General features: G+C 31.1%; 4 protein-coding genes across 11 annotated transcripts; 2 read left to right on the plus strand and 2 right to left on the minus strand.

The window, feature by feature from the left end:
• The first annotated feature begins 176 nt into the window (after positions 1 to 176).
• LOC110625971 (DNA cross-link repair protein SNM1) lies at positions 177 to 3,635 on the plus strand. The gene is made up of 9 exons (XM_021771683.2): positions 177 to 853; positions 939 to 1,119; positions 1,222 to 1,461; positions 1,610 to 1,754; positions 2,164 to 2,298; positions 2,396 to 2,462; positions 2,561 to 2,638; positions 2,840 to 2,892; positions 3,036 to 3,635. The coding sequence occupies exons 1-9, from the start codon at positions 409 to 411 to the stop codon at positions 3,132 to 3,134; spliced, it is 1,443 nt and encodes a 480-aa protein (XP_021627375.1). The 5' UTR covers positions 177 to 408; the 3' UTR covers positions 3,135 to 3,635.
• A 2,662-nt stretch (positions 3,636 to 6,297) lies between these two features.
• LOC110625806 lies at positions 6,298 to 9,279 on the minus strand. Of its 3 annotated transcripts, none has more exons than XM_043962020.1 (2): positions 8,155 to 9,279; positions 6,298 to 6,568 (listed from the first exon to the last, which is right to left on the minus strand). In XM_043962020.1, exon 1 carries the CDS (start codon positions 9,069 to 9,071, stop codon positions 8,169 to 8,171), a length of 903 nt encoding a protein of 300 aa, XP_043817955.1. In that variant the 5' UTR covers positions 9,072 to 9,279; the 3' UTR covers positions 6,298 to 6,568; positions 8,155 to 8,168. The 3 variants fall into 3 exon arrangements, with proteins under 3 accessions (XP_043817955.1, XP_043817954.1, XP_043817953.1); XM_043962019.1 differs by having other exon boundaries at positions 6,298 to 6,573; positions 8,152 to 9,279; XM_043962018.1 differs by having other exon boundaries at positions 6,298 to 6,573; positions 8,155 to 9,278.
• Positions 9,280 to 11,349: 2,070 nt separating this feature from the next.
• Positions 11,350 to 18,937, minus strand: LOC110626886 (ATP-dependent DNA helicase At3g02060, chloroplastic). 4 transcript variants are annotated; one of them, XR_006352611.1, is made up of 14 exons: positions 18,039 to 18,934; positions 17,399 to 17,624; positions 16,763 to 17,008; positions 16,434 to 16,568; positions 15,794 to 15,918; positions 15,055 to 15,194; positions 14,570 to 14,640; positions 14,297 to 14,458; positions 13,679 to 13,765; positions 13,385 to 13,558; positions 13,101 to 13,145; positions 12,496 to 12,852; positions 11,761 to 12,055; positions 11,350 to 11,696 (listed from the first exon to the last, which is right to left on the minus strand). XR_006352611.1 is itself a non-coding variant. In XM_043962058.1 (13 exons), exons 1-13 carry the CDS (start codon positions 18,659 to 18,661, stop codon positions 11,954 to 11,956), a joined length of 2,493 nt encoding a protein of 830 aa, XP_043817993.1. In that variant the 5' UTR covers positions 18,662 to 18,935; the 3' UTR covers positions 11,350 to 11,953. The 4 variants fall into 4 exon arrangements, 1 of the variants encoding a protein (XP_043817993.1); XR_006352612.1 differs by lacking the exon at positions 13,101 to 13,145 and having other exon boundaries at positions 18,039 to 18,937; XR_006352613.1 differs by lacking the exon at positions 16,434 to 16,568 and having other exon boundaries at positions 18,039 to 18,936.
• A 3,128-nt stretch (positions 18,938 to 22,065) lies between these two features.
• Positions 22,066 to 26,362, plus strand: LOC110626249 (retinoblastoma-related protein). Of its 3 annotated transcripts, none has more exons than XM_043961616.1 (11): positions 22,066 to 22,230; positions 22,433 to 22,551; positions 22,636 to 23,506; positions 23,711 to 23,882; positions 23,983 to 24,055; positions 24,423 to 24,617; positions 24,698 to 24,799; positions 24,884 to 25,007; positions 25,120 to 25,232; positions 25,564 to 25,682; positions 25,910 to 26,362. In XM_043961616.1, the coding sequence occupies exons 2-11, from the start codon at positions 22,489 to 22,491 to the stop codon at positions 26,034 to 26,036; spliced, it is 1,959 nt and encodes a 652-aa protein (XP_043817551.1). In that variant the 5' UTR covers positions 22,066 to 22,230; positions 22,433 to 22,488; the 3' UTR covers positions 26,037 to 26,362. The 3 variants fall into 3 exon arrangements, with proteins under 3 accessions (XP_043817551.1, XP_043817552.1, XP_021627739.1); XM_043961617.1 differs by having other exon boundaries at positions 24,423 to 24,611; XM_021772047.2 differs by having other exon boundaries at positions 22,067 to 22,230; positions 24,441 to 24,617.
• Positions 26,363 to 27,397: the final 1,035 nt, after the last annotated feature.

A 27,397-nucleotide genomic window follows, 5' to 3' on the forward strand; every position in this document is an offset into this window, starting at 1 on the left:
TATATATTTATTTATTTTATATATTTAAAAAATATTAAATTTTATTAAATATTAAAAATATTCGAATTTAAACCGACCCCTTGCTTTTTTCGTCGAAGCAGCAGAGAAAAAAAAGTTGAAACGAGGCATGATGTAAGGGAAATTCCCAAATCGTTGGAGACAATTTTGGGGTCTTGTTCCACGGGGGACATTATTGACTTTCGGCGGCTAATCAGATGTGCTTGGTCTTTCCTGAGCTCAAATCAAAACATTTGAACCTGTGGAAGAGAAAGGCCCGCGAAACAATTCAAACTTTCATTGTCCAACCGATATAAAATAAATAAAAATAATAAAGTTAGGACCACTGATGATTGACCATCGACGTCGATAGAGCTTCATCCAGTTCCCAAATCGATATCGTAGAAGAAGATGGGCGTGGAAATAGTTGCAGACGACGGAGCTGATCATGACAATAGTTGCTTCGACGACGAATGGCGGCCGGCGTTAGACAATGAGCTTATAGACGAGGGGAGGGAAAGTTACGAGATTAGGGAGGAAGACGAAGATGGGGAAGAAGAAGACAGTTTCTCCGCCGATTTCTATCGCTGTGGCACCGATTGGTCGTGCTTGTTGCCGGCTCATGAGGAGGGGAAGAAGAAGCTCAAACAGGCTAATCTATTGTCAATGTGGGGATTGAAGGAGCCCAAGCCCCAAGTTTTATCTCCGCCTCCACCCAAGAGATTGAAGACTCTGTCTGTTATTAACCCTAGGGAATCAGTTTCCCCAAATTTTGGCAAATCAAAGAACAATTCCACAGTAACGCCTCCTAGCAGCAATCGGCCTCGTATTTGTCCCTTCTATAAAAGGATTCCTGGTCAGTGCCTCTCTTCTCTGTTATTTACTGTCGTTTAGCTAGTAAATGTTAAATGATATGGATGGGTGGACGTCGGTGCACCCAGGCACACCATTCGCCGTGGATGCTTTTCGTTATGGTTCGATTCAGGGATGCTCTGCCTATTTCCTTACCCATTTCCATTTTGATCACTATGGTGGTCTTACCAAGGGATGGTCTCACGGCCTTATTTACTGCACGCGTCTCACTGCTCGCCTCCTTACGCTCTGCCTCTCCGTTAATTCATCGTAAGAATGATGAATTTTGTTGTTTCCATGGATTGTCTATATGGGTAGCCAGGGTGTGCGGTTTGCGTATGAATATTTTGTTTTATGGTTCTGTGTTCCCAGATATGTTCACCCTTTGGACCTCAATACTGAGTATGTTATTGGAGGAGTTAGTGTAACGTTACTAGAAGCTCTTCACTGCCCAGGTGCAGCTTTGATTCACTTTCGTCTTCCCACTGGTCTTTGCTACTTGCACACTGGAGATTTCCGGGCTTCCAAGTGCATGCAGTCTTATGCGCTTCTTCTAAAACAGAAAGTCAATGTACTTTACCTGGATACAACTTACTGCAACCCAAAATACAAGTACGGAACTTGTTCCATCTCATCTTACTTAAAGAGGACACTTTATCGAATCCAGCATTTCATTTCTTTAACTCATTTTTTTTAATCAAGTTATTAATTCAATGTTATTTTGTTCAAAATATGTTGTGGACAACAATGTTGATCTCAGTTTCCCTTCAAAGGAAGATGTATTAGATTATGTTGTTAGAGTTACTAAAGACTTCCTCAAAAGGCAACCCAAAACCCTTGTTGTTGTTGGGGCATACAGCATTGGAAAAGAATGTGTTTATCTTGCCATTTCCAAAGCATTAGGGGTATGTAATATTTATTTGTTGTTCCATTCAAGCATTCTTTTACCTTCCTTTTCACTGGTGGACATGTAGCGTATAAAATTGTTTCTTTCTTGAGTTAAATGTTGAGGCTTGTTGTGTTCTCAATAGATCACACCTTGCGTAATGAACACCATGCCATTATGATAACTGAGGGATCATCAATGATTTGCTTGTTCTATTTCTTGTAAATTGGATCATTCGGATCTTCAGATTTTATAGACTACAGGCCAAACTACAGAAGTTCACAAGGAAAACAGAACTGCATTTATAAGCATTAGTAACTAAACCACATAGCTGAAAAAGAAAGCAACGTATTATATCTTTGATCTATTTTAAAAATGAGGAAAATTTGATGGAATCAGCAGGGCATTAAAGCTTCTATATTGTCTAGGTTAAAATTTATGCTAGTGCTTCAAGGAGGCGGGTTCTGCATTCTTTTGGTTGGTCTGATTTTTCAAGTAGTCTATGTACACAAGCAAAGGACACACTTCTACACGTGCTTCCCATATCTTCCCTACGATTTGAGGTCTGAGACTTGAGACTTCAATTTCTCACTTTTATTGCATCAAGCAGTCATTGTCATTCTTATTTTTTTATTTTTATTTTTTAAAAATTTCCTGTAGACATTAAAAGATTATTTGAAGAACTTTGTAAATCAGTATGCAGCAGTTTTGGCATTTCGCCCAACAGGTGAATCATATAGATTTATTTTGAACTTTTTTCCTTTTGGCATTATTGCTAGCAAATCCTCATTTTGAAACTTCTACTTTTCGTCTTAATATCTCCAGGCTGGACTTACTCTGAGAGTGTAGGCAAACAGCTTGATCAAATTAGACCCATTTCTAAAGGCAATGTCACAATTTATGGTGAGATGGATTTTCTGTTGAACAAACATGATATGATATTGGAATTTTACGAGTAACCTCACTTCAGGTTGTTTGAGATGCTGGGTTTTTGGTCTCTACTGTGTTGTAATAACTTGGGAAAAAAATAAATTGATGGTTACTCCAAAAATTTCTTCCTTTAGCTAGGGATGATTCCTGATGTTTCCTTTGCTATTGCCACAGGGGTTCCATACAGTGAGCACTCTAGCTTCTCAGAACTGAAGGAGTTTGTTAAGGTCCTTTTAAGAAACCTAATAATTAACATATTTGGTGCACATCTATCATATCATCATCCATATATTAAACATGTTGTTTGCTTACATTGTTTTTGACTGGTATGTAAGAAAATCCATCCATCATTCTAATCTCCCATTTGCAGTTCTTGAAGCCAGATAAGATAATTCCTACTGTCAATGTTGGGAATCCTGCAACTCGAGACAAGATGCAATCTTATTTCCAGGAATGGCTAAAAGGCTAATGTTTTGCACTAATGAAATATTCCAAATTGGTGCGAGTGGAGATCCCTCTCAGATCAGGCATAATAATTGACCCAGTTATTTTATATGAAGCCTCGTGAAAAGGGAATATATTTATCAATACAACTGAATATGTACTTTTTTTTAACGATGATTGGGAGTGCTGTCAGGCACAAAATCATTGGATTATCAAATTCATTAAATTATGAATAGTGAGGTTTTCACCGGGCAGCTTCATAATGTTTCTCTAGCAAGGCCACTGTAGGTGGGGTTCAGACTTCAGACTGGAGTTCAGAGCATCACTCATGAATGTATGTATATTTCATTTTACCCTCATCCTGCACTTTCAGTTATCTACTGAAGAACAAAGGTGAAGCATTCAGGACATTGCTTTCATTTCTTGGTGGAATTGTTGTAATATTTCATAATGTTCATTTGTCTGAATATTTAATTCATTGCAGAAAGAAGCAGGAAAGAAATGAAATCTACTATTTCTAAGTTAATCCCTTGTTTTCCCAGTTGAACTTGTCTTTATTTAACATCTTAAGTTCTATAATTTCTTATGTGCACTTTTGCACAACAGCCAAGAGCAACAGAGAACATTCAATGATATGTAGTTACTGACTTCATGTCTCGCGAAAATTCATGAACCACCTTTACTGTAGCATATAAAAGATGAGTAAATAAAATTACTTTAAAAAATAGACAATATATTATTCAGCTGCTGAGTTTGAGAACCTGGCTATGGTACATTTAACTGAGTTCTCAAACGAAATATGTTGAAAGGTTTACATTCTTTGATTGTCTTTTAGATTCCTTGCCTTGTGATTTGATAATGGTAACTGTTAATTGGTTGGATCTCACAGCAAGAACAAGCTTTCATTTAGCAGCATCAGCTGAAATGTTGGTTAGTTATGCCGGGAGGCATTAACATCAAGAAGGTTCCAGGCATTGAATATGATGTGCATGTTGCTGATTTGATTGGTCAGAGCAATCAGCACCTGCCTGGATTGCTGTTGGATGTTTCTAATAATGCGAGAACTGAGAAGGCATTGAAAGAAAGCCGCATCACAAGCAAAATCCAGAAAAAGAAACAGTTAGAAGAGCAAAGTTCTGTTCTGATATGAAGATCTGTGCTACTTGAGACATTACTGGGTTCTTCATGATGGAAATTTCGCCATAGCATAACTAGAAATTGGTAATCAAGTTAGTTTAAATTCAATTTATTCATATACTCTTAAAATAAAGAAATGATGAACATGTTGAAAAGGAAAGCTGCAGCAACAATAGAAATTATATATAGTTGAATGGCCCTGGAACTGGCTTAGTGAGGCTATTCTTCCACAGTAGTTGATTGCTGCTTGGTATCACATGAATAAAACTACAAAAGCTTTCAGACCAGGCCACCTGAGTGGATAGTATTGGAATTGCAGTAAGAGAACCAAACATTTATTGAACTCTCCTTCCATAGGCTTCTCTCATTTTTAAAATATTGGGGTTTGGTAAAAACATTTCATCGAACCGAATTAAATTGCAAAATTGCAGCAAGTTTAAGGTTAAACTGAAAAAAATTATCAAATTGAATTAATTTGAAACTTCGGTTCGATTTTTATTTTATCTCAATTCGGTTCGTTTTTTAATTTTAAAAATTTTAATTATTTCAGTTCGATTCGGTTTTAATCAGAAAAAATAAAAAAAAGAGAATCAATTCATAATAATAGAATATTATTTTTAATAATATAGAGATTATATCATATTAAGATCAAAATATTATAATTAAATTTTAAAATATTAAAAATAAAGTATAAAAAATAAAAAAAATTATTAAAAATTTAAATCCATCAAATTAAATCCAATCGAATTAAATCAGATCGATTTGATTTGATTTTATTTCTGATCAAAATCGATTTAATTTAATTTTCATAAATATTAAAATTTTAATTTTTAATTTATTCTATTCGATTCAATTTTGAACTGAACCGATCGAATACTCATCCTTCATTTGAATAAATGCAGAAGAAATTTTATATTTTTAAATATTCAATCTAATTCTACTCTATTTGAATAGATTTAAATAATATATAAATTATAAGAGTAGGTATTCGCTTAACTGAATTAAATTAAAATTAAAATAAAATTTAATTTAATTAAAACTAAAATATTTGGTCGATTATGAATTATTATTGAATTAATTAAAATAAAATAAAAGTTAATTTTAAATTAATAATTAATAAAATATATAAATAAAAATAATATACCAATATTTTTATTTATTAATAACAAAAATAACTTATTTTAATAAAATAATGATTATGAAATTAATAATAATAATAAAATTATTCATAAATAATATTATATTAATAAAATAATAATTAGATATATTATTTAATAAAAAATTAATTATTTCAATTAATTCAATTATTTAAAACCGAACTAATAACTAAAAGTCGAATTTTTATAAAATATTAATTACTAAAATAGCTAAATTTTATCGGATCAATTCGGTTATAATAATGCATGCTCCTAATAAATTGAGTTTGAAATTAATTCATCTTTAAAGAATGATATTTTATAAAATTCACATCAGATTCAAATTTATAGGTCCAACATTCATTATGGTTTATACAAATAATTAATTAAATATTAAAAATATTTTTTTGGAATAATATATTTAAAAAATTTATATATCATACTTCGAAAAAATAAAACTTAAATATCTTCGTAGAATTATTAATTTTAAAATATAATATTATTAATAAAAATATATAAGATGAAATAATAACTTTTACAAATTCCCAATACATTGCCATCCTAATTATTTTCATATTCAGCCAAAAAATAAATAAATAAAGCCTACGAAACTAAGTATTTCATTCAGTAATATATAATAGTTTCTAAAATTTACTAAAACTCATAACTTAATCTTTATTTTTTAATAACAACTAATTTAAACTCAAATTTTATTTTTTAAAAAATATAGTATTTCCACTAATAGTATGTAAATTAAAGAAGTTATCTTAAATTTGTTTTTTTATAAAAAAATTAACTCAAATTAAAGAGGCTAAATTATTCTATATTAAAAATTATAAAAATTAAATTATTATAAATTATTAAAATTCAAAAAATTAAATAGTTATAGAAAATGAAATTCAAAAAATTAAATTATTATAATTTAATAGTAAATTTTATTAAAATGACAATTTTATTGACAGAGTAAAACGTTGAATACTGAATGGCTTCTCATTAAAATGAGATTTAAGTTATGAGTTGTTCTATTAGAACTCACGGATAAATTAACCCTCGCAGCATCTAAGGAAATGGTTTTAAGATCTTGCAGAACTCCATTAGCTGTAGACTTCTGCAGATAAAAGAGGGCTCGTCTCAACGGTGGCAGGAGAAGACTGTCCCAACAATTAATTCATAAAATGCTCGTGCTCTATTCTGAACAAACAAAAAGAATACAAAATGCTCACGTTAACTTATATAACCCAGCCAAAATTGACTGCAATCAATGAAATGGATTTGCAATTGCAAGCTTGATGACAAGCTAGGAACAGAATGAACCAAACAACAGACAGCCCCATAGTACCTTGAAATATGGGGCTGAATTCAAACCCAAGTGGCTGGGAGAAAGCACAAACAAATACTAGTTAATATCACCTAAGCCTCGAGAACAAATGCAATCTATGACAATGACAATCAGCTATTTACAAGTATAGCCGCTTAAATCTATGCCTTGACATCATTAAGTTGGAAGCAAGAAAGAAAATTTACCCAGTATCAGAAATGTCAACGCATTATTACCCCCCCCCCCCCCCCCTCCTCCTCCATCATACAACCATAAAGCATAAAAATTTATTCAGTATAATTCACAATCATGCCTTTTACAGGGCTTCTACATCGTATATCTTGCAACAGGAAAATGAATTATTGCTAGGATCAAGAATCAACATCCAGCAGAAAAGCTTGTGATCACTACATGCCCACCATATGAACAAAGCCATGAGAATTCTCTAGTGGATTTATTGAGTTACACAAACAACCATGCTTCTCATAGTTAAACTTAGCATACCAAGTGTAGGTCCTCTCCACAACACACACACACACACAAAAGGTCCTCTTATTATCCAACAAGGAAAAAACTTGCATGAACCGAAGACACATAAATGTGGATCCCTTTATGAAAAAATTACATGGGACCCATATTTATGTGTATTGAGTCCATGATGCGCTGGGTCTATCTAAGAATCTCTCTATGCAATACGCACTCCTTTATGCTAGAGCGCAATTTTCCAGAACAATAGCATGGAAAAGAGATTCAAAACTCGTTTTCATATAAAGTCCACTAACTTTCAAATCTTATAAAATCTTTTATATAATTCACTATCTTGCATTCCCTGCCTCACCAATTGAATGAAAGCCAAATCCCATGAGTATTTCCCAGTCTGAGAAATTTATTCTACAAACTAAAGTTTGTATGATACTACAGGGAGGCAGCACGTCCACCTGTACAATCATCATCACTGAACATAGTGCATAATGGAAGCAATCTAGGAACAATCAATATTGAAGAATTCACAACTGGATACCCAAATTTTAAATCTATGAACAAGTTGTTTTGAACAATATGAAGTAAAATCTAGTGCAGGAGATATAGATTTCTTCATTACTTATCAAGAGAATTATGTTTCCTTGTTTAAAGCATAACAAAGAAAGCTAGGATAAGGATCAATATCAGCAGCAGCAGTGAGAAAGCCAGTCCAAACACATTACTAAATTTCTATCCCATGTATCATTGGAAGTTTTCACTATCAAAAGCAGCAAGTACTTAAAATGAGACACAGAATAATCAGTGAAGATTAAAAAAAAGAAAAAGAGAACACTTTCTATGCACAAAAATCCCTCAAAATGCAATACAATGTATGATTCCCATTACATTAAGAATCATAACAAAAGATTTTTTTTAAAAGAAAAACTATTCGAACAAATAAAGGGATGAAATCAGGGGGAAAAGCGCACCACCTAAGTCCAAAAATTCAAGCCTGGGTGCCAGTGAAGGCCTTCATCTGAATATGATTAGAATCAGAAGCAGTAGTAGGCAAAGCCTCGTATGACCCCAATCTTCTGATCCCAATAGTCCTAGCCATAACAGCGTATGTAACCATAACAATGAGAACCACAAACGTGACATGAACCACAAACAACAGATTCAAAATAGCTACCGCCCTCAACCTAGACTCCTCCAGATCACACTTTGTTGAACCCTCAACGCCCCTGACCATTTCAAGCAACCAATGACAACCCTCAGGAATAAACACTTCGACATAAAGCGAAAGCCCAGTCTGAAGAACCCAAAGCCCCTGTAAGCAAATGGCGCCAGCCAATCCAGCATCAGCAATAAACATCCTTGGCTGGAAGGCAAGAATCAAGCAGAGGAAAGCAACGACAGCAGAAATTTGAGCAGAAACAGAGTCGCATTTGGCTTGGAGATCAGAGGTCTGAACGGAAGCAGCAGAGGAAGAGACGGAGTATTGCAAGAAGAAGAGAGCAGAACCGAGAGCGAAGAATAGATCGGGAGGGAGAGGAAGAAGAGAAGTAGATTCAGAGAGAAGAAGAGCAACAGAGACGATAACAAAGAGGAATAGCAGCGCGGCAGATTGAAGGGAGGTGAAGCGGTGGACAGGGGTGTGGCCTTTGAGGAGAGGATCGAAGTCGGAGGAAATTAAGATTTGGTGAGCGAAGGCGATGAGGAGACAGAGGAGGAGGATGTAGAGGTGGAGGTGTTTGAGACGCGCGGAGGAGGACGGAAGCGGGTGATGGGGCCTGGCGGAGAAAGACTGAGGGGATTTGAGGAAGTTGCGGATGGTGGAGGTGAGATGGTAGACACCCAGAGAGATGAGAGCTGAGGCAGAGAATATTTGGTATATTAGGGTTGGCATTTTTTATTTTTCAGATCGGTTTCTCACTTTGGAGGTTTTGATTATGATGCAGACAGTAAAGAGCAAACGCCGCTGGCCGTGGCTGCTGCCGGTGGTGATGGTGCTGCAGCTGTTGCGGATGGAGGATAGTTATGACTTTTGCGACATGTCTTCTTTTTTTTTTTTCTGATTCTGATGGCGAGAGGGATGATAAATCGAGATTTTTTATTTTTAATTGCTTACCCATTTTGCTGACATTTTCCGCTTTACCATATTAAATTGTTTTATTTTAATAAAATAATAAAATTACTATTTAATCCCTACATTTGATGAAGTGAATAATTCAGCGAGTGTTCATAGAGCCGTAAGATTTCTGTTTTTTGATTTCTGAAAAACTGAAAATAATTTTTATTTTTTGTTATTTATTTTTTAGAAGTTGTTTTCTTTTTTTTTGAATCAAAGAAGTTGTTTTCTTAAAATGGTTTGTATAAAAATAAATTCATAAATTTTTATATAAAAATAGGTAGTAAAATATTTATTTGAAATATGATATTTAATAATAAAATATAAATATAAATAATTTTATAAATGGTTATACATGAAAAAAGATAATAAATTATTTTTATAAAATATATAATATTATAATAAGAATTTTTTTATTTGATTATTGTGATATAGAAAAATTTATTAGTTAATTTTTTAATTAAAAAATATATTAATATATTTTTAAAATTTTTTAAAAATTTATTAATTAATTAATTCGTTAATTTTTAGCCTTTAAAAAAAACTTATTAATTAGTCAATTAATTTTAAAAAATATATGAAAATATTTTTGAGATTTTAAAGAATATAATAATTAATCTCTTCATTAAAATTAATTATTAATTATTATAAAATTATTTAAAATATTTTAAATATGAAAGAAAAAAATTAATAAATAATTTTATAAAATTGAGGAATTAAATAATAATTTTTTTTATAGAAATTAAATAATAAAATATTTAATAGTTAAATTAATTAAAATATTAATTATTATACTTTTAATATTTTAAAAATATTTTAATTTATTTTTTAAAATTAAAATTACAACTAATAAATTTTTCAATATTACAATGATTAAATAATAAATTTTTATTATAAAAAGTTTAAAATGTGTTTAATGTAAAGAGAATAATTAGTACACATGTTTACAAAATTAAAAAATTAAATTAATAATTTTTTTATACTATGAAAATTAAATAATAAAAAAATTAATAAAAATAATTAAATAATAAATTGTTTAAAATTTTAAAAATACTTTAATATAGCTTTTAAAAGTAAGTAATTAATTAATGAATTTTTTATATTATAAAAATTAAAAAGTAATTTTTTATTTATAAATTAATTAAATAAATATGTATTTTAAAAAATAATTTAATTAATAAAGATGAAATTTTAAAATTGTTAATAATATTCTGATAAAAATTATAAAAAAAAATTGATAGAATATGTAATAATAAAATGAATATTTGTAGTTTTCTGATTTTTATTTTTTTATTTTGAAAATATTTTTTAATAAGTAATAAAAATAAAAATAGAACACTGCCAATAGAATAATTTTTTTATTAAATAAAAAATAAAAAATCACAAAAAAAATAGACGCACCCTTAATTTTTATTTGGGAAATTTGAAAAAAAAAAAAAAGTAATGAGAAAGCTTTTCAATGTTCAAAAGCAATAAACTCAATAATATTTGGGTAGCTTGAAGATTTTGAAAGTAAAGTTTTTACAAATTTTTTGAAAATTTTAAAATTTTTCGTTATCAATTCAATAAATTAATGAAATGGGAAGGTTGGTTTTAACTTTAAAATCTTCAAGTAACTAAAAAAATCTCATCTCTCTCAAACAAGTAGAAATTACAAAGATTTGAAAAGCATGAATATCTTATTTTACAAACATCACTTGAAAAAAAGGCCACCAAACGTTTAAAGTTTCACATTTGTATTCTAATTTTTTGAACAATAAAGTTAGAACTTTTTAAAATTTAATACATTTTTATATTGATTATTATCGAATGATTTATTTTTCAAAATCAGATGTCTTAGGATAGAAATCAAAGGAGGAGTGAAAGAGTGTTCCCAAATTTTGTTTGTTTATTTTTCTTATTTTCTTTTCTGTTGTTTAGTTTATTTCAGAAGATGAGTTTTTTTTTTTTTTGTTTTCTTGTAGTGGTTTGGCTGTTGTTTGTTTCATTTGGAATTTATTTTGACTTTGTGTCCGGCATTTCAATTTTATCAATGTCATAGAAATTACAAATAAAAAATAATAATAATATGGATTCCTAAAAGTAAATGTCTGTAATCAATAATCACCATAAATAATGAACAGCAGAGACAAAATTCTTTCTTACCATCATTTTACATTTCTCTAATCTACATGCTAAGGTGGTACAATAATCATCAAGGTTCTGCAAATCATCAACAAGGCAGAGTCATGACAAAAAAAGAATTTTTATGCTTCGCTCCCAAGTTCAGAGAGATCTCTGTAATGCCGAAAAAACAGCACGAGATGTGTCATTAATCTCCAGAATCTTCACCTTCTGTGAGTGGAAGCTTCCTCTGATGCAGAAGTACAACTTAAAACAGCCAACATTGCATTCTTATGCAACCTGCAGTAGAGCTGGTCAGCCAGGGCTGATGATTACAACAAAACAATTAATTTTTGCAGCTTACCTTGAAATATCTGACTCTGGATGCTCAAGTGGACTTTGCAAGGGCAGATTAGGCCTGAGGGTGAGTGGATTAAAACAATTGGACTTGGAGATGCACTATAGTTTCCCTATTTACGATCAGCCATAAAACCGTGTAATCTTTGATTTGAATTTATAGAGGAAGTGAAAAAGAGCAGCTAATTCTGTACAGTGAACTAATATTTTATAAGGGCCGGAAGGCTAGCGTGAAGTTCTGCCAAGCACTGAAAGATCCAGTTTAGCAGCTGTTCTCTTGGTAGCTCCAGAAGAAGTTCCGCCTGTTAGAATTAATAACAAAAGAAATACATACATGAAATGTTATACAGAATCCTTCAAATTCTAAGAGAGAATTTCAACAACAGACTCATGGATAAATAAGGAGTGTCAACATCAATGATCTTCAATTCCTAATTTTAGATAAAGCCAATTATGAGTAAGAAGCCATTCATTTAAAATTTTCAAAATAATGGAAGTCTGATCCAAAAGCACAAATATAGCTCATATCATATTAGTAATTTTGAATATAGCACTTAGGCTTAGAACTTTATAAGTATATATTTATTGTCCACTGCTGAATAAAATGAAATTTGAGTTAGTTTCTATTTCTCAGCTTTTCATGGCATGTCTTATACATCCAAATGGAGCCACGCTATTAGAAGTTATACTCAAGTGCATGGAAAAAGAAAGAGAAAACCAATAAAATTAGCAGCACATATACCTTTATTTGATCTCCATCAAAAACCAAAGAGTTTCGATGGACATCTGATGCCATTGAATCTATCATCAGCTTGAAAACCTTTTTACTCATATTTGTTTTCATGCAAACTATTTTTCCTGAAGTATAAATTCTTGTTATCCCAAGATCTGCTGCCGTTCTCCTAACATAAAGCTTCTTCAACAGAATTTCCATAGAATAAGGCTCTTTTCCATATTGGCTGCGCAGAGACTCTGTAAATTGCATCAAACTCCAGATATCTTTCTCTGCAGCATTCTCAGCTTCACTAATAATTTCCATGGGGTTATCTAGATGATTTATGTACTCAGAAGGGAGATGAGGGTTTATATTTAAATCAATCTGTCATTGAAAAAAAAAAAAGAAAAGTTAACTTAGTTAATTTCACAGCCAATGTTCTTGAAATAATAATGATAATTGCCAATGTTGGATTTTGTGTCCATAACAATGGAAATTAAATATTTAATGAGATTTGGATTTTCTCAATAGTTCCAGTCGTAGATCCTAAAATTTATGCAGAGGTAGTTTATATTAAGATTACGAAATGCTCAATTTTCAGACAGTACAAATTATGGGAAGCTACAAGATACCTGTACAGACTGGTAAGGAACTGAAATTACACGGTGTTCTTCAACCTGACAACCGGAGGGCAACTAGGTTATGGGGGAAGTGAAGATAGAAAAGAAGCAGCATGGCAGTTGAAGCTAATGATGTTAGAATCTCAAGCATTTACATGGATACATTGACCTGGATTGTTATCTTTTTAGTTGCATAAAAGTGTACATCATGTCATCTGTCCATTTAAACAGCATAAATGCATCTATATACTTCTTTCTCATGTAAAAACCGATAATAAATTTTATCATAACTATACCTTGGATAAGCTCTCAAAAAGCATTTCAAAGAAGAGGTCAATGCCAACATTCCCAACATCCCCAGTCTGTTGCTCACCAAAGATGGTGCCAAAGCCTCTGATACCCATGTCTCTCTCTGCAAGTTGGAAACCTTGGCCAAGTTCTTTGCATTCTTCAAGAGCTTTAAGCCTCTCCTGAAATATTGAAAGACAAGGAAATTTACTTCGTAAATAAAAAATAGTTTGTTGTGAGAGGATCAATTACTATACAATCATGTATAAGAATATGTAAAGGTTCTCAATTGCTCAATATACCAATGCTTGATCAGACAGCAGTGACTTATCAGGGTAAAATAAGTGTGCATAAGCTTCCTTATCAGCGCGGCCCACTCTTCCACGCAACTATAGCCACAACATTGAAGAGAGAAAATAAGATAAAGATTCCATAAACAAAATCCAGTTTATTGTTCCATTGATAAAAGTCATTGCACAAATCACATAATCAATACAGCTATAAAGGAGATGAAGAAAGCAACTTAATCCAACAAATGTTTCTCCTTGTAGAGATAAAAACATAAATGTCAGAGAGAGATAGAGATAGAGGGGGAGGGCAATGAAATGTACTATATATGAAACGCCAAGTGAATAGTCTATGCCATCTCATAAAGCAGAACACTTCTTCAAAAGTGAACTTATGGTTACTTGAGAGTTAGAAGAAACTAGAAGCAGCAAACAAAAGATATCTGACTAAGTTAGGGTTCCAGAAACATAATTGAGATATCATCATTTCCAGAAAGAATTTCAACAAAATAAAACATATTGACTATTTTCATGTCTTTTATACACAAGAATTTCCTGTAGATAACCTCTACAATATGTTAATACAAAATTAACAAAATAGGGAGCATGTACTCAAAGTAGAAAGAGTGGAACCTGATACAATTGCGCAAGGCCAAATTGTTGAACATCCTGAATTATGATGGTGTTTGCATTTTGGATGTCAAGCCCACTTTCCACTATGTTTGTGCATATGAGAATCTTAATTTCACCTTGTGCAAATTTCTCCATGGTGTCTTCAAGCTGCTTTGAGTATTGCTATACCATTAAAAAAAAAAGGCTCAGCGGAATACGTAAGAGACCAAATATGAAGCTGGTAGGATGAGTGTGATTAAAATATACAACACGAGAAGCTGAAAACAAATATACCTTCCCATGTGCAATAGCTATTTCAACATTTGGGAATGCCTGTTCAAGAAAATCCATCACTTCTTCAAGCCCTGATATGCAAGAATATAGGAAACCCCATATCATAAAACTAAGATATACCAGCTTTAGATGTATAATGGGGGAAAAAGAACATGGAATTAACTAGTTGGTTGTAAATTGGATACCATGAAAGCTTCATATGTAATTTTATTTCCACTTTTCTTTGATGGTAGGTAATGAAGCGTTTTTATCTGCTTTATCAATGACTCAGCTGATTCTAATTTGTGATGATTGATCATTTATTCTAGAGCCTAAGAAAAATAGTCGGTAGTAATTTATTTACCAAAAAGAAGATGAATAACTGTAATTATTAGTGTGACACCAGATATATTACACATGTTATGTTGTCAACGGCCAGCCTATCAACACAATGGTATTGATTACAATCATGCTTAAGTATCACAGATAAAGAAGAGACGGAATACCTTTAATACGAGGCAAGACATAAAATACTTGGCCACTGCGGTCTAGCTCATATTTGATTGCTGATATTACCTTCTCTTTACTGTATGCTGAAAGATAGGTCTTTATAGGAACCCTTTCTGGTGGAGGAGTTGAAATTAAACTGAAAAAGGGGAAGTTTATTTTTTCTATTACCAAGCTCTAGGAATGACAGATTAGTTTGAATGAACTTTACACTACCAAGAAGCTCATGTTCTAACACAATGGCAATTTTATATTTTTTCAGATCATTGTTTATGATTCATCATGGATTACAAAGATTGAATGGATTTAGTTAGTATGCTTTGTAATAAGAAACAAAATATTAATATGATTTTCAGCCTTTTACAACATAATATAACCCAACTCAGCATAACCTTGACCTTGTGTCATCTATTCAACAATCAGAGCATATAGTAGTTTAATATAGACAAAATTGTTTTACTTCTGCACATATAATTGTCTTTCATTGTATCCACAAACCCTTTGGTGAAATGTGGCCATACTGGTCAAAGTAAGCAAGAAACTATGTTGAATACAGAAGGAAACTGTCTTTCCGATACTGACATTTAACTTTACTGCTTTCTTTTTAATCATACAGTGAAGGAATTGGCGAATACAAAATTGATAATGCCACAGCCAGACTAAACTAGACATCTGTATCTAGGATCCTCTAAAGTAGCAAAGTTAAGCAAATTACATATGAACCTCATGCCTTATTACCTTGCATCACGAAATCCAGTTAATGCTAAATAAAGTGTTCGAGGTATAGGTGTTGCTGAAAGTGTGAGGACATCAACTGAAGTCTTGAAAGAAGCAATCTTCTCCTTCTGTTTGACACCAAACCTCTGAAACACAAAGAAGCATAGCACATGCAAGTTACAGCATACTGGCAGACATGCGACTCGAAAGCTATCTCAATATGGCTTAAATGGGAAGAGGATAGGAGTTTGAAGTTTTTAAAATTAACTTTATTTGAGCCGCCTTATATCATGGTAGTTGCTCCAACTTTCCCTTCTTTTTTTTTTTTCTTTTTTGGTTCTTATACTGTTCCTTTCCAGAATATCGACAGAGAAATATGTTAAATTTTATGGTTTAGAAAGCGCTAATTTGTAGATTTACAAGCTGGCATGGACTTCCTTGATTTCCTGTTGTATTACAATTTTCCTACTGCATGCTTGGTGCCCCTGTCTAACCCTTTACTATTATTTTTCTCTTTTTAACAAAAAAGGGAAGAACCGAAAAAGTATGAAGTCCAAGAATGAGGATTTATTGCCCTGCAACAAATAATATGATGTAAATGCAGATCAAATGAGATGAATGTTCTTTGTAGGTAACAGCACTACTGACTTTGGGAGCTAACCTGTTCTTCATCAACCACAAGGAGCCCTAGATTATTATACACAACACGACTTCCAAGAAGTGAGTGAGTCCCCACAATGATGTCCAAATCACCATGTTTAATCATGTCCAAATACTTCTCCTTCTCCACTTTAGTCTGCATGCAGAAAGCAGGAACATGTCTCAAAATCTTAAAACCAACATGCTTGTAGATTATTCTAACATAGTTCTCCACAGTACTGCATTTAATTTACAATATGTTGCATGCTAGATAACACATAAAGAACACTCGACAAGCACTGTACTAAACCGAAAGGGGAAAGAGGGAGGGGAAGGAGGGATATCCTATACCTGAAACCGACTCAGAAGTCCAACCTTGATGTTAGGATACCTGGAGAACCTTTCTGAAATAACTTCAAAATGTTGTTTGGCTAAAACGATTGTTGGTGCTAAGACCATAGCTTGCTTTCCTGCTGCAATCACACAAAAGATGGCACGTAAAGCAACTTCTGTTTTACCAAATCCAACATCTCCACAGATTAATCGATCCATTGGAGTCTCTCTCTCAGTCAAATCCCTCTCAACATCCATGAAAGCCTGTAACAAGTGTCCAATTCGCAAGAGGAAGTAAGAAAGAAACAAATGAGAAGACTAATAGTTTATAAATAAAATCATTCATTAATATGATCACCAAACATTTAATTCATGTCTTCAAATGTTATCTTAAAAACAAAGTATAAATTTTTGGATTTTGTAAAAACTACAGTTAAGACCTCTCATCTCCTTCAAAAAATAAAATATAGACATAAAAATGAACATTTCAACAATACAAATGTCATCTATTAATAGTACTAAATGCTGGTTGGGACTGTATAAAGCCCAAGAATATAAGCATCTTGTTAATGTATATGAGACAGTCCAAAAGACCCCATTCATATATCTTTAACAATGGCATTGAGTAAATATTTCCAAAATTTTGATTGCTACCTGCTTCTGATCTGGTGTGGGTTCATAAGAAAATTGTGCAGCAAATTCAGCCATTGCAGGACTCTTTGGGTAGGGAGGTCTTTTTTGCCTCAGCCTATGTAAATACAGCTCCATTAAGTCAACAACCATTTTCTGTATAGCAATCTTTCCTTTTGTCTTTCTCCTCTCCCACGCACTAGTATCATTGAGTTTGCTCAATGTCCGGGGCCTTTTGTTTTCATTTGGACTGAAATAACAGTGAAACTTGAAATAATGAGAAGTGGTGCAAATATGATCATAAGAACTTTGGTTAGACTAGCTACATAAAAGAAATACAATAACTCTTTGGTAATTGTTGCGGTTGTTCAACCAAATGAATAATTTGTTCACCTTTCCCATTTTCGAGCAGAAGATGGTCATTTTCTATTCCTGTGTGATCCCCCCCACCCCCCTCCCCATTCTCCCAGCTAAACCCAAACATCCCGTCAATTAAATAGTCAACAAATAATCACATTCCCAGGCTTCAGAAGCAATGCCAAACCATAAACTTTAACATCATTCTTAAACAACAGACATCAACATTTCAATCTCATAGCAGCAAATGAAACAAACAAAAAAGAAAATTTATAGTAAAGCAGAAAGGGAATTTGGGAACACCTACAGATTATAACGATAAAGCATGCGAGAAGCCTGCTTAACAGGAAGTTTTGCCATGCCATCCGCATATTCAATAAACAAATACTCAATAGACTCATTAGAACCCTTTGGAACATCGAACTTAATTCCAACGAATCTCCCAATGCCCACTTTCTTATGCACTACATAATCCCCAGTACTAAGCGAATAGGGGTCCACCTTGTAACTGAAAACGCCCCCATCTTTTGCTTCCCTTTCTCCTTTCAGCTTCTGCAATCCCCTCTGCTGCTGGTCCTTCACCATCTGTATATACTTATCAGCCTCTTTCGAGTCCATTACAGGTCTGGATGAGGCCTCTCTCTTGCGATAGTCGCGGCGAATCCTCTCGTTAAGGATGGAAATGGGGTCCTGCTCGGTATCAATCTTTTCCCTCCGTTGCCCCAAATCGGTGGTAGTATTAATGCCAAATGTGGTGGGACTGGAAATTGAAGCAGCTCGAGCGGAGACGACATTATTGAGGGAAAATGCAACCTTAGGCTTGTAATTGCGACTGTACTGACAAGGGAATTTAACACTGAATAGCTTCCAAAGCTTAGGAGAGGAGGAGAGTTTGAAAATAAGAGGAGTGGAAATGTCAACAGAAGCCATTGAAGAGGAAGAGAAGGTATGAGCTTAGTATAATTGAAAAGTGATGAGAATGAAGATATTACAGAAGTGGGCCATCCTGCAACGGCGGAAGAGGCGGAGGCGCCACCTGAGCAAAAGGCCGAAGAAGATAAAATTAATGGGTAAGTAGAGGTTTTAGAGGGGTTTAACAAAGAGCGGATATCAAATGTTTGATATTTTGCCTGTGGGAAAATGAGAGAGAACGTGTGGAAGATACATGTTATACGTCGCAGAGACGCATTAGATATTTTCTTCACACAAATAGGACTCAGTGCCGTTTTTCTCTGATACCCATTATTGAACGTTAAGATTGACGCCCATTCGCCATTTTGCAATTCTTATAATTTTAACAACTCAAATTATTTAGTTACGTAATTTTAATTGATAAATTATATTTTAATTTTTAAATTTTAATATAATTAATTCAACAATTCATATATTTTTAAAATTAAATATTTAAATTTTTTATAATGGATCTGTTTAAATATAAAATTCTTTCATTCATTTTTATTATTAAAATAAAAAAATATTTTTATTATTTTTTAAATGAATAAATTATATATTAATTCTTAAATTTTAGTACGATTACTAAATTAAAATTTAATATTTTAAAAATTAAATTTTTAAATTTTTATAATTAATTTATTTAAATTTTAATTTTTTTATTTATTTTTTTAATTAAAAATATGAAAATACTTTTATTAATTAAAAATATTAAGAAGTTAGACTTCAATTATCTTTTCTTTATTAAAATTTAAACATTTAGATCATTTATTTTTTATTTAAAAAACAATTAAATTTTCATTAATTTATATTCAAATCATTATATTCAATTAAATTTCAAACACTTTTTATTATTCAATTTACGTTAAACTATTCCAATACTTTATAATTTTAAAATTTTTAAAAAATATTTATAATTTCAATATTTTTCTGAGATAAATTTTAAATAGGTCGTAGATTTTTATAAAATTAAATAAACTAAATAATGAGAGATTTAAAGATTTAATTTTAAAAATATAAAAATTAATTTATTAATTATATTAAAATTTAAAAATTAAAATATAATTTATTTAATTTTAATTATTTATACTATTTATTTATAATAAATTTTATAACTAATAATTATTTTTATAGAAATATATATTTAGCCATCAAAACTTATAAAACTTCTATTTTGTGTCATTATAATTTTTTTATTTTGTTTAAAATATAAAAATAGCGTTGTTAGTACCTTTGAAATAGTTAAAATTTTTACTATTATTTACTATCTTTGCTTCAAAATTTCGAAAATTAAATTTCATGATTTTTATTAAACGTTATAGTTATTTATGGGATTTAAAATTAAAAAAAAAATCTTTTTTTTTTTTTTTTTGCAAAATGGAGAAAAAAATCACATCTAGACTTAACAGTTTTTAGTTAAGCCATTCAACGATGAGGGAGGAAAGAGGAGAGTAAGATAGTGATTGGAGACAAAATAGAGGGAGAGGCTTTGAGGGAATGTCTAATTTTCCTAAAAATTGAAATTTTGACTCAATTTATTTAATTTTTTTTTTAATAATCAAATTAATCTATTTTTGGGTAAAAATTAAAACAATAACTTTAAAATTTTAATAAGAAAATATTAATTTATATTTTATTATTGAAACTATGAAAATTGATTATTTTAATATTCTTTTACAAAATAAAAGGAGCTAGACTTTAAATCAAAAGATTTAAATAAACTGAGTTCAAATTTTAATTTCAGATAAAATTAGATATCACTCAAAAATTTAGGAAGAAATTGAGATTTCTTCCCTTATTAAGTCATCGTTGCATTTCTGTCCAATAAGTTAAAATTATAATAAAATAATATTCATAATCAATTTAAACCAAAAAAAATTAAAATTAGTATTATAATAAAATAATATTCATTATCAATTTAAATAAAAAAAATAAAATTAGTTGCAAATCATTGTAATCAAATTTTTTCATAAAAAAATTTTGATATAACCAATTAAATATTATTGTAATTTAAATAAAAAATATTAAAAAATTAATTAATTAATCTCTCAATTTAAAAAAATATATTAAAATATCTCTAATATTTTAAAAAATTTATTAATTAATATTTTTATTAATTTTACTATTAATTATTTTATTATTTAATTTTAATAATTTTAAAAAAATTATTAATTAATTTTTAAATTTTTAAAAAATTTACTATTTAATTTCTCTGTATTAAATAGACATGGTTACAGTTTAATTTAAACAGTAAACTGAATCAAAAGTTAAAATCAGTCAAATATGGAACCGAATCGATCAATCAATTTTAATTTTTAAATTGAAATCGATGAATTTAAATTATCAATTCGATTCAATTACGATTTAATTTTTTTCTCTTCAAAATAAATTATTTTATAAAATTATGCCACGTAAAATAATTATATAAATAAGTTAAATTATAAAATAATTAAATTAAAATTTGTTTTTAACTTATAAAAAATATTTGTTACATTTAAATGTAATATTATTTTATTTTTTATATTATATGTAAAATTATTTTTTTTATTGTAAATGGATATATTTTAAACATTTTACTTATTTAATAAAATATATTAATAATATTTAAAATTTATATTTATTTTTTATATTTTATTTAAATCCTTTTCAAATCGAAATCAAATTTGGGTTTATAATTTGAATTTAATTAAAAATTAAAATTAAAACAGTGAAAAATTAGAACCATAATCACTTCAAAATCGAATCAAAATCGAGCTAAAAGCGTTTTAACTACTTTAAATCAAACCGGTTATAATTTAGTTTGAAAAATAAATTGAACTACAGATTTCAAACCGAAATCGATCTATAGTCACGTCTAGTACCGTTTAAGTATAAGGCTATTTTAATTTTTTTTTATAATATTTAATGACTAAAAATAATAAAAAAATTAATTAGCGAATTTTTTAAAATGTCTGAAATATTTTAATATATTTTTTAAAAGTTAATAGATTAATTAGTAAGTTTTTTTATTATAGAATTAAATAATAATTTATTTTAATTTAAAACACAAAAAATATTTTAAATAATTAAAAGGGTTGAAAATATGAAAAACATATAAATGTTGGTATTTTTTTAAAACTGACCAATATTAGGCAGATTAGAAATTGTGGGCTTCACATGTAAGGTCATAATTGTAATATTACCAAAACAAGCAGATTGAAATTGTAAAATAACCCAATTTGATGGTAAAAAGTAAAAATACAAAAAGAAATACGTTACTAAAATCGTAAAGAATCGTAACAGTAGAATCAGTTTTTGACAGCTAGAGTAGCGCATTAGAATTTGGCGGGAAGAAACTGACGTAAGCAATTGATATTACCGACTTTAACCATACGGTGGCGGTCGTGGCTCTTCCCTGGCTTGCAGAAGAAGCGCCAACGTCTTTTTTCTCCGTCTCCTTATATATCTCGCGCCAAAATACATCCACGAAGAACCCTAAGAGAATCAGGAGATCATCGATTCTACTCTGTATGATTTTCTTGGAAAATAAGAGGAATTTACATTTCCAGGTAAATTTCTCATGGTCTTGAAGCTTTGTTTCTGTTCTTGTTGTTGCTTTTTCAGTTCTGATTTTCTTGATCGTTTTTAAGAAAAAAGGGGGAGAAGGCTTTGTTTTTTTATTGATTTTGCATAAATTCTTCTATTTAGTGAGCTCTATAAGGTTCTTTGTCCAGGAATTGTTACTGATTTCTGTTTTTTTTTCCCCTAAAGAATTGTTATCATCACATCGTCTTTAGAGAGGGTCATCTATAGCAGTACAGGGACTCATGGACGGTAGTTTTGATTCGGAGGGATTGACCTCAGGAACCACAGATATCAGGGGTGTGAAGGTATGCGTAGGTTTTTCATGCAAGCTAAGTTTTAACAATTCATAAAAAGTTCCATCCTTGATATGATTGTACTGAATTGAACAGAGGAAGATTGAACAAACAGACCCTATGACTGACGCAGCTTCAGTCTCTTTTCGCTGCTCTCCTGCATCCCCTGTAAATGGGAGCCCTTCTGTTTCTACTTCAAAGACGACGCCTTCGCCAGTAAAAGTAGCAGAGATTACAGGAAACTGGCTCCGAACTGTTATTTCTCCACTCCCTTCGAAGCCATCTTCAAAATTGGAGCAAATACTAGTAGTTCATGGTGAAAGTATAGTTGATGAGGTGATAAGGAGAGCGAATATTCTAGTGACAGCCTTATTTCCTACTAGTAGATTGGAGCAGCGATTTATCACAAGTCTGTATCGCGTCAACTTGATAGAAAGCTCATGGTCAGAGCAGAGACGCAGCGAAGCCCTCAAGTTATATTACAGAATTTTGGAAGCTGTTTGTGAATCAGAAGCTCAAAAGTTGAACACCAATGATCTGAGTAGGTTACTGGCTAACGAGAGGTTTCATAGATGCTTGCTTGCTTGTTCTGCTGAATTAGTTACAGCAGCGCAGACAGGAATCAGTACGCTGCTTCCAGCGGTCTTTGAGAGAACAGGAATAACAGCTTTTGATCTGAGTAAAGTTATTGGGATTTTCATCGTACATGAACCATCACTTCCAAGAGAATTAAGACGGCACCTGAATTCTTTAGAAGAGCAGCTGTTAGAGAGCATGGTTTGGGAGAAAGGTTCTTCTTTATATGATTCTTTAATTGTTGCAAGACCAGCCCTTTCTGATGAAATCCATAGACTTGGGCTATTGGCTGCACCCATGCCGTCAATTGATACTATTGCCTTGCATTATTCTGTTTCTCATGGTGGCTTCCCTTACCCAACTATCTTGCAGAATCACAATTTGTCACCAGGTAACTTATATGCTTTTCAGACATCTATGCCTTAGTGAATATTCAAATTATTAATAAAATGTAAAACCTGACGAACTGATTTTGGTTGCATACTGGAGGATCATACTTGTTACTAATTTTTCATTGTTATGTTTCTTGTTAAATTGCACCGATCTTGTATCCTATCTAATTATATATTTCTTTCTTTTCTTTTTGGTCCTACAGTGAAGGATAGAAACACAACTACCCGTCAAAAGGGAGCTTGTAGTGAGCACGGTGATAAGGCACTAAACCATATTTCACCTAAATCACCAAAAATAGACAGTCCGCTAGCTTTTCGTGGTCTGCAGTCCCAGCCAGAACTAGCATCGCCATCTTTGCAAAATGCAACTCTGAGGCATGTGTTATTGTAAAATTATTGTAAGACATTCTATTTAAATATATTATCGCATTCCGTCATGTGAAGTAAATATTGGTATTTTTACATTTATCTGCAGCCCAAAACAGTCAAATGCACAACATGGAGGGGTTGCATGCTCAGATACAGCTATCAGTATTCTTTTCAGTAAGGTATGATAATTCTGTATCTTAGTTTTATAATCTTATTTGAAATGACAAAAGACGGGAGATGGCCATGATATGAAAATTCAAGATTGATTTATAATTTTTTTTTTCCAGTTCTTGCAAGAAATTACTTGGAGTTGGGTTAGAAAACTATCAGTTTGCCACATTTTGTTTTCAAAAATAGACTCGGACAATTATTTTTTTCATTCAGATTGAGAATTCCTGAATCATTTTTTTTTTTTCCATTAACCAACTCAGATATATTGTTCTTTTTCCTTGGATTCCTAGCGTTTTCAGCCTCTGTTATTGGCTGCATTTCATCTCACCGTTTTCTATTGTCTAATTAGTTCAGGCTTCAAGCTCATTTTTACAGCATTGCTTTGCTTCACAGATGACAAAGTTAGCAGCTATCAGAATCCAATATACAGCCGAAAGGCTAAAACTATCTCAAAAGTTCAGGGAGAAAATTTATTTTCTCTTTCAACGGATCCTTACCCAAAGGCCTTCTCTTTTCTTTAATCGACATATCGATCAGATTATTATCTGCTGTTTCTATGCGGTGGTAAAGGTTTGTGTGGATTGTGCTAAGAGATCAACTATCTGCTTTTGGTTCACTCTTCTGATACTGAGTTCATGTTTGCTTTGCAGGTATCTAAAGTGGAGCTGACTTTTAAACAAATCATTGGCAATTATAGGAAGCAACCACATTGCAGATCTCAATTTTTTCTTTTTGTGTCCAGCAATCACGAGGTATATCTATTTGTTCACCTATATATTTTTTTTTCTCAACCATATCCTTCAGGAAGTCCAAGTTCTTTGATTGTGCTGGGACAGAAAAATGGGGGACAAGACGTTGGGATCTTTGCATTTTACAACAAAATTTTTCTTCCAAGTGTCGAGTCTTTGTTGGACATTCTCCATGCAGAATCACCAAAACAAGTTCCCGAGAAAAATACTGGTATGCTTGCTACTTACTTTTCCCCTGCCCTTTTTTCTTGTTGATTGTCATTATTTGGTGCTTTTGGGAAAAAATATTTGTTGAAATGCACAATTTTGCTTTGCTGCTTTAGATGATTTCCCCAGTCTTCACCAAATGTCTCCATTTCCAAGCCTTCCAGACTTTTCTCCGAAGAAATTGTCTCCATCACAGAATGTCTACCTATCTCCATTACGACCATCAAAGGCAAGTGACTTTCTGCACTTTGAAACCTTTATTTACTCTTTTAGTTATATTTCACAAAGCGGTTGGTAAAACTTTTTAGGAAATGCAACTTAATTAAGCTATTGATTTATATTTTGGTAGACATTAGCACTTGAGTTAGTTCTGAAAAAACAGAGGGTTTGGAATAGCTTAGTGAATAAATAAATACCATGGTTTTGGATTGTTATAACATAGACATTGCTGGTACTGTATCAGCAGTTTGTTCATGTTTTCTTGATTTTAGAAGGGATGCTGAACCTTGTTTTTCTGTTGATTCATATATTGATGCAATGCTTTCAAAATAATCTTGCAGAAGGATACTTTGAACTCAAATGTAATGACTAAAAGCTACTACGCTTTAGTTGGAGAGATCATTCGCCCTTATGAAAGTCCTTCGAAACAACTTTCAGCTATAAACAAGTGCTTGAATAGGTATGTTGATGCAGGAACTGATCAGAAGGAATATTTAGATCTAATTAATAGTATTGATTTAAGCTATTTGCATCATTCACGACTATTTGGCAAACAACTGTAAAATCCAAGAACCTCTTGAATGGTTTTCACATGCTATGCCCAAACATCTCCGGAATTCCATAGTTCCATTATAGAAGTTGATTGACGCTAATGCAGACTTCTCGCATTTCCTCTGCTTTTCTCAGGGCCCCGAAGGCTAGGTGCATGCTCAAATTTGATAATGTGGATGCGGTTATGATTAGTGATAGTGTTGTGGCCAAGAGTTTATGCCTTCAAAACAATTACTCTGCTTCCTCGGGAGTTATGCCTTGATGTTCATCCTCAAAATCTCAGCAAGTTGAAGTCCCGACATGGTTGAGCCCTTTTCTCCATGAGAGAAGAAAAAAACAGTTCTGCCCCCTTGTGTAAATTTTCTAGCCTGCACCTTTTATTTCTTCTCAAATAAGCTTAAATCAATTGTGTAATCTAGCGAAATAATATAACCTCAAATTGTAGTATAAGCTCAAATGCTCAAGCCATATAAGAATGCCATTCTCCTTTTCTGTAAAATTCTTAGGGTAAACAATAATTTAGTTTGTGTAGTGAAATTTATATATTAGTACTTGTATTTGTAAAGATCAGCTATTTAGTATTTTAAAAGAAAATACTTAAATGAGTTCAATTTATGAATGTTTAAATTTTGAATGAATAGTAAATGTTTATGTTTAGATATAACTTTGTGTATTATAAAATTTTCGTAAAATAAAATTTATTTTCTATTAACTGTATACTGTATATTTAAGAGTTGATTTAACAGTTGAATTATTATTATCTTTAAAATTAAATACGAAATAAGTTTAATTAAATTTTTATATTTTTCTTCAAAATCAAATAAGTTCAATTTAAATTTTTTAACGATGTACTTCATAATATAATATTTTTAAATATAAAGTATTATTTTTATAATTTAAAATGTCAAAAATTTTATATTTTAATTAACATAAAAATTTAAACAAATATATATGGGTATACTAAATAATTTTTAAACTTACAAAAATTAAATTTTATTATAAAAAAATATATTTATTATTAAAAAATATTATATTAGATAAGGTCTTATTTGATATTGAGTTTTTATACAGAAATTTAATTAGATTTATATCCAAATCAAAAATATAATTTTAAAAATTTTTCAAGACCAATTCATCCTAAATTAAATGTTTAAATTAAAATATAAAATAATATAAATACCAACTAACCTTTGAAAAATTAATAGATTAATTCCTATCATGAAAAAATATAGTTAAATTATCTTCAATAAATTATTTTCTAAGGATTAATTTGCAGTATGTATTTATAGAAAATAAATTGTTGAAATAAATGAAATAATTGTAAGCTAAATAAAAGAATTTTATTGTATAGTAATTAATTTGTGGGTTTTCTAGAATCACAAGGACTAGATAGCTTATTTCCAATTCACGGACTAATGTATAGGATCCAAAAAACTAGAGTCTAAATTACACCCAGATTCTTAATTTGATTTTAGAACCTTCGATTTGAAATTCCAGATATAAAATATATGCACTTGGTAACCTTTTCAGAATTGATGTAAATGCTATGGTTTTTCTCCTCCTGCTTTTCTCCTTCATCTTGCTAATGAATTTCAGATGCATGTTTAAATGCCTTAATAAATC

The sequence above is a fragment of the Manihot esculenta genome, chromosome 11 (genome assembly GCF_001659605.2).
Source record: "Manihot esculenta cultivar AM560-2 chromosome 11, M.esculenta_v8, whole genome shotgun sequence".
Lineage (NCBI taxonomy): Eukaryota > Viridiplantae > Streptophyta > Magnoliopsida > Malpighiales > Euphorbiaceae > Manihot > Manihot esculenta.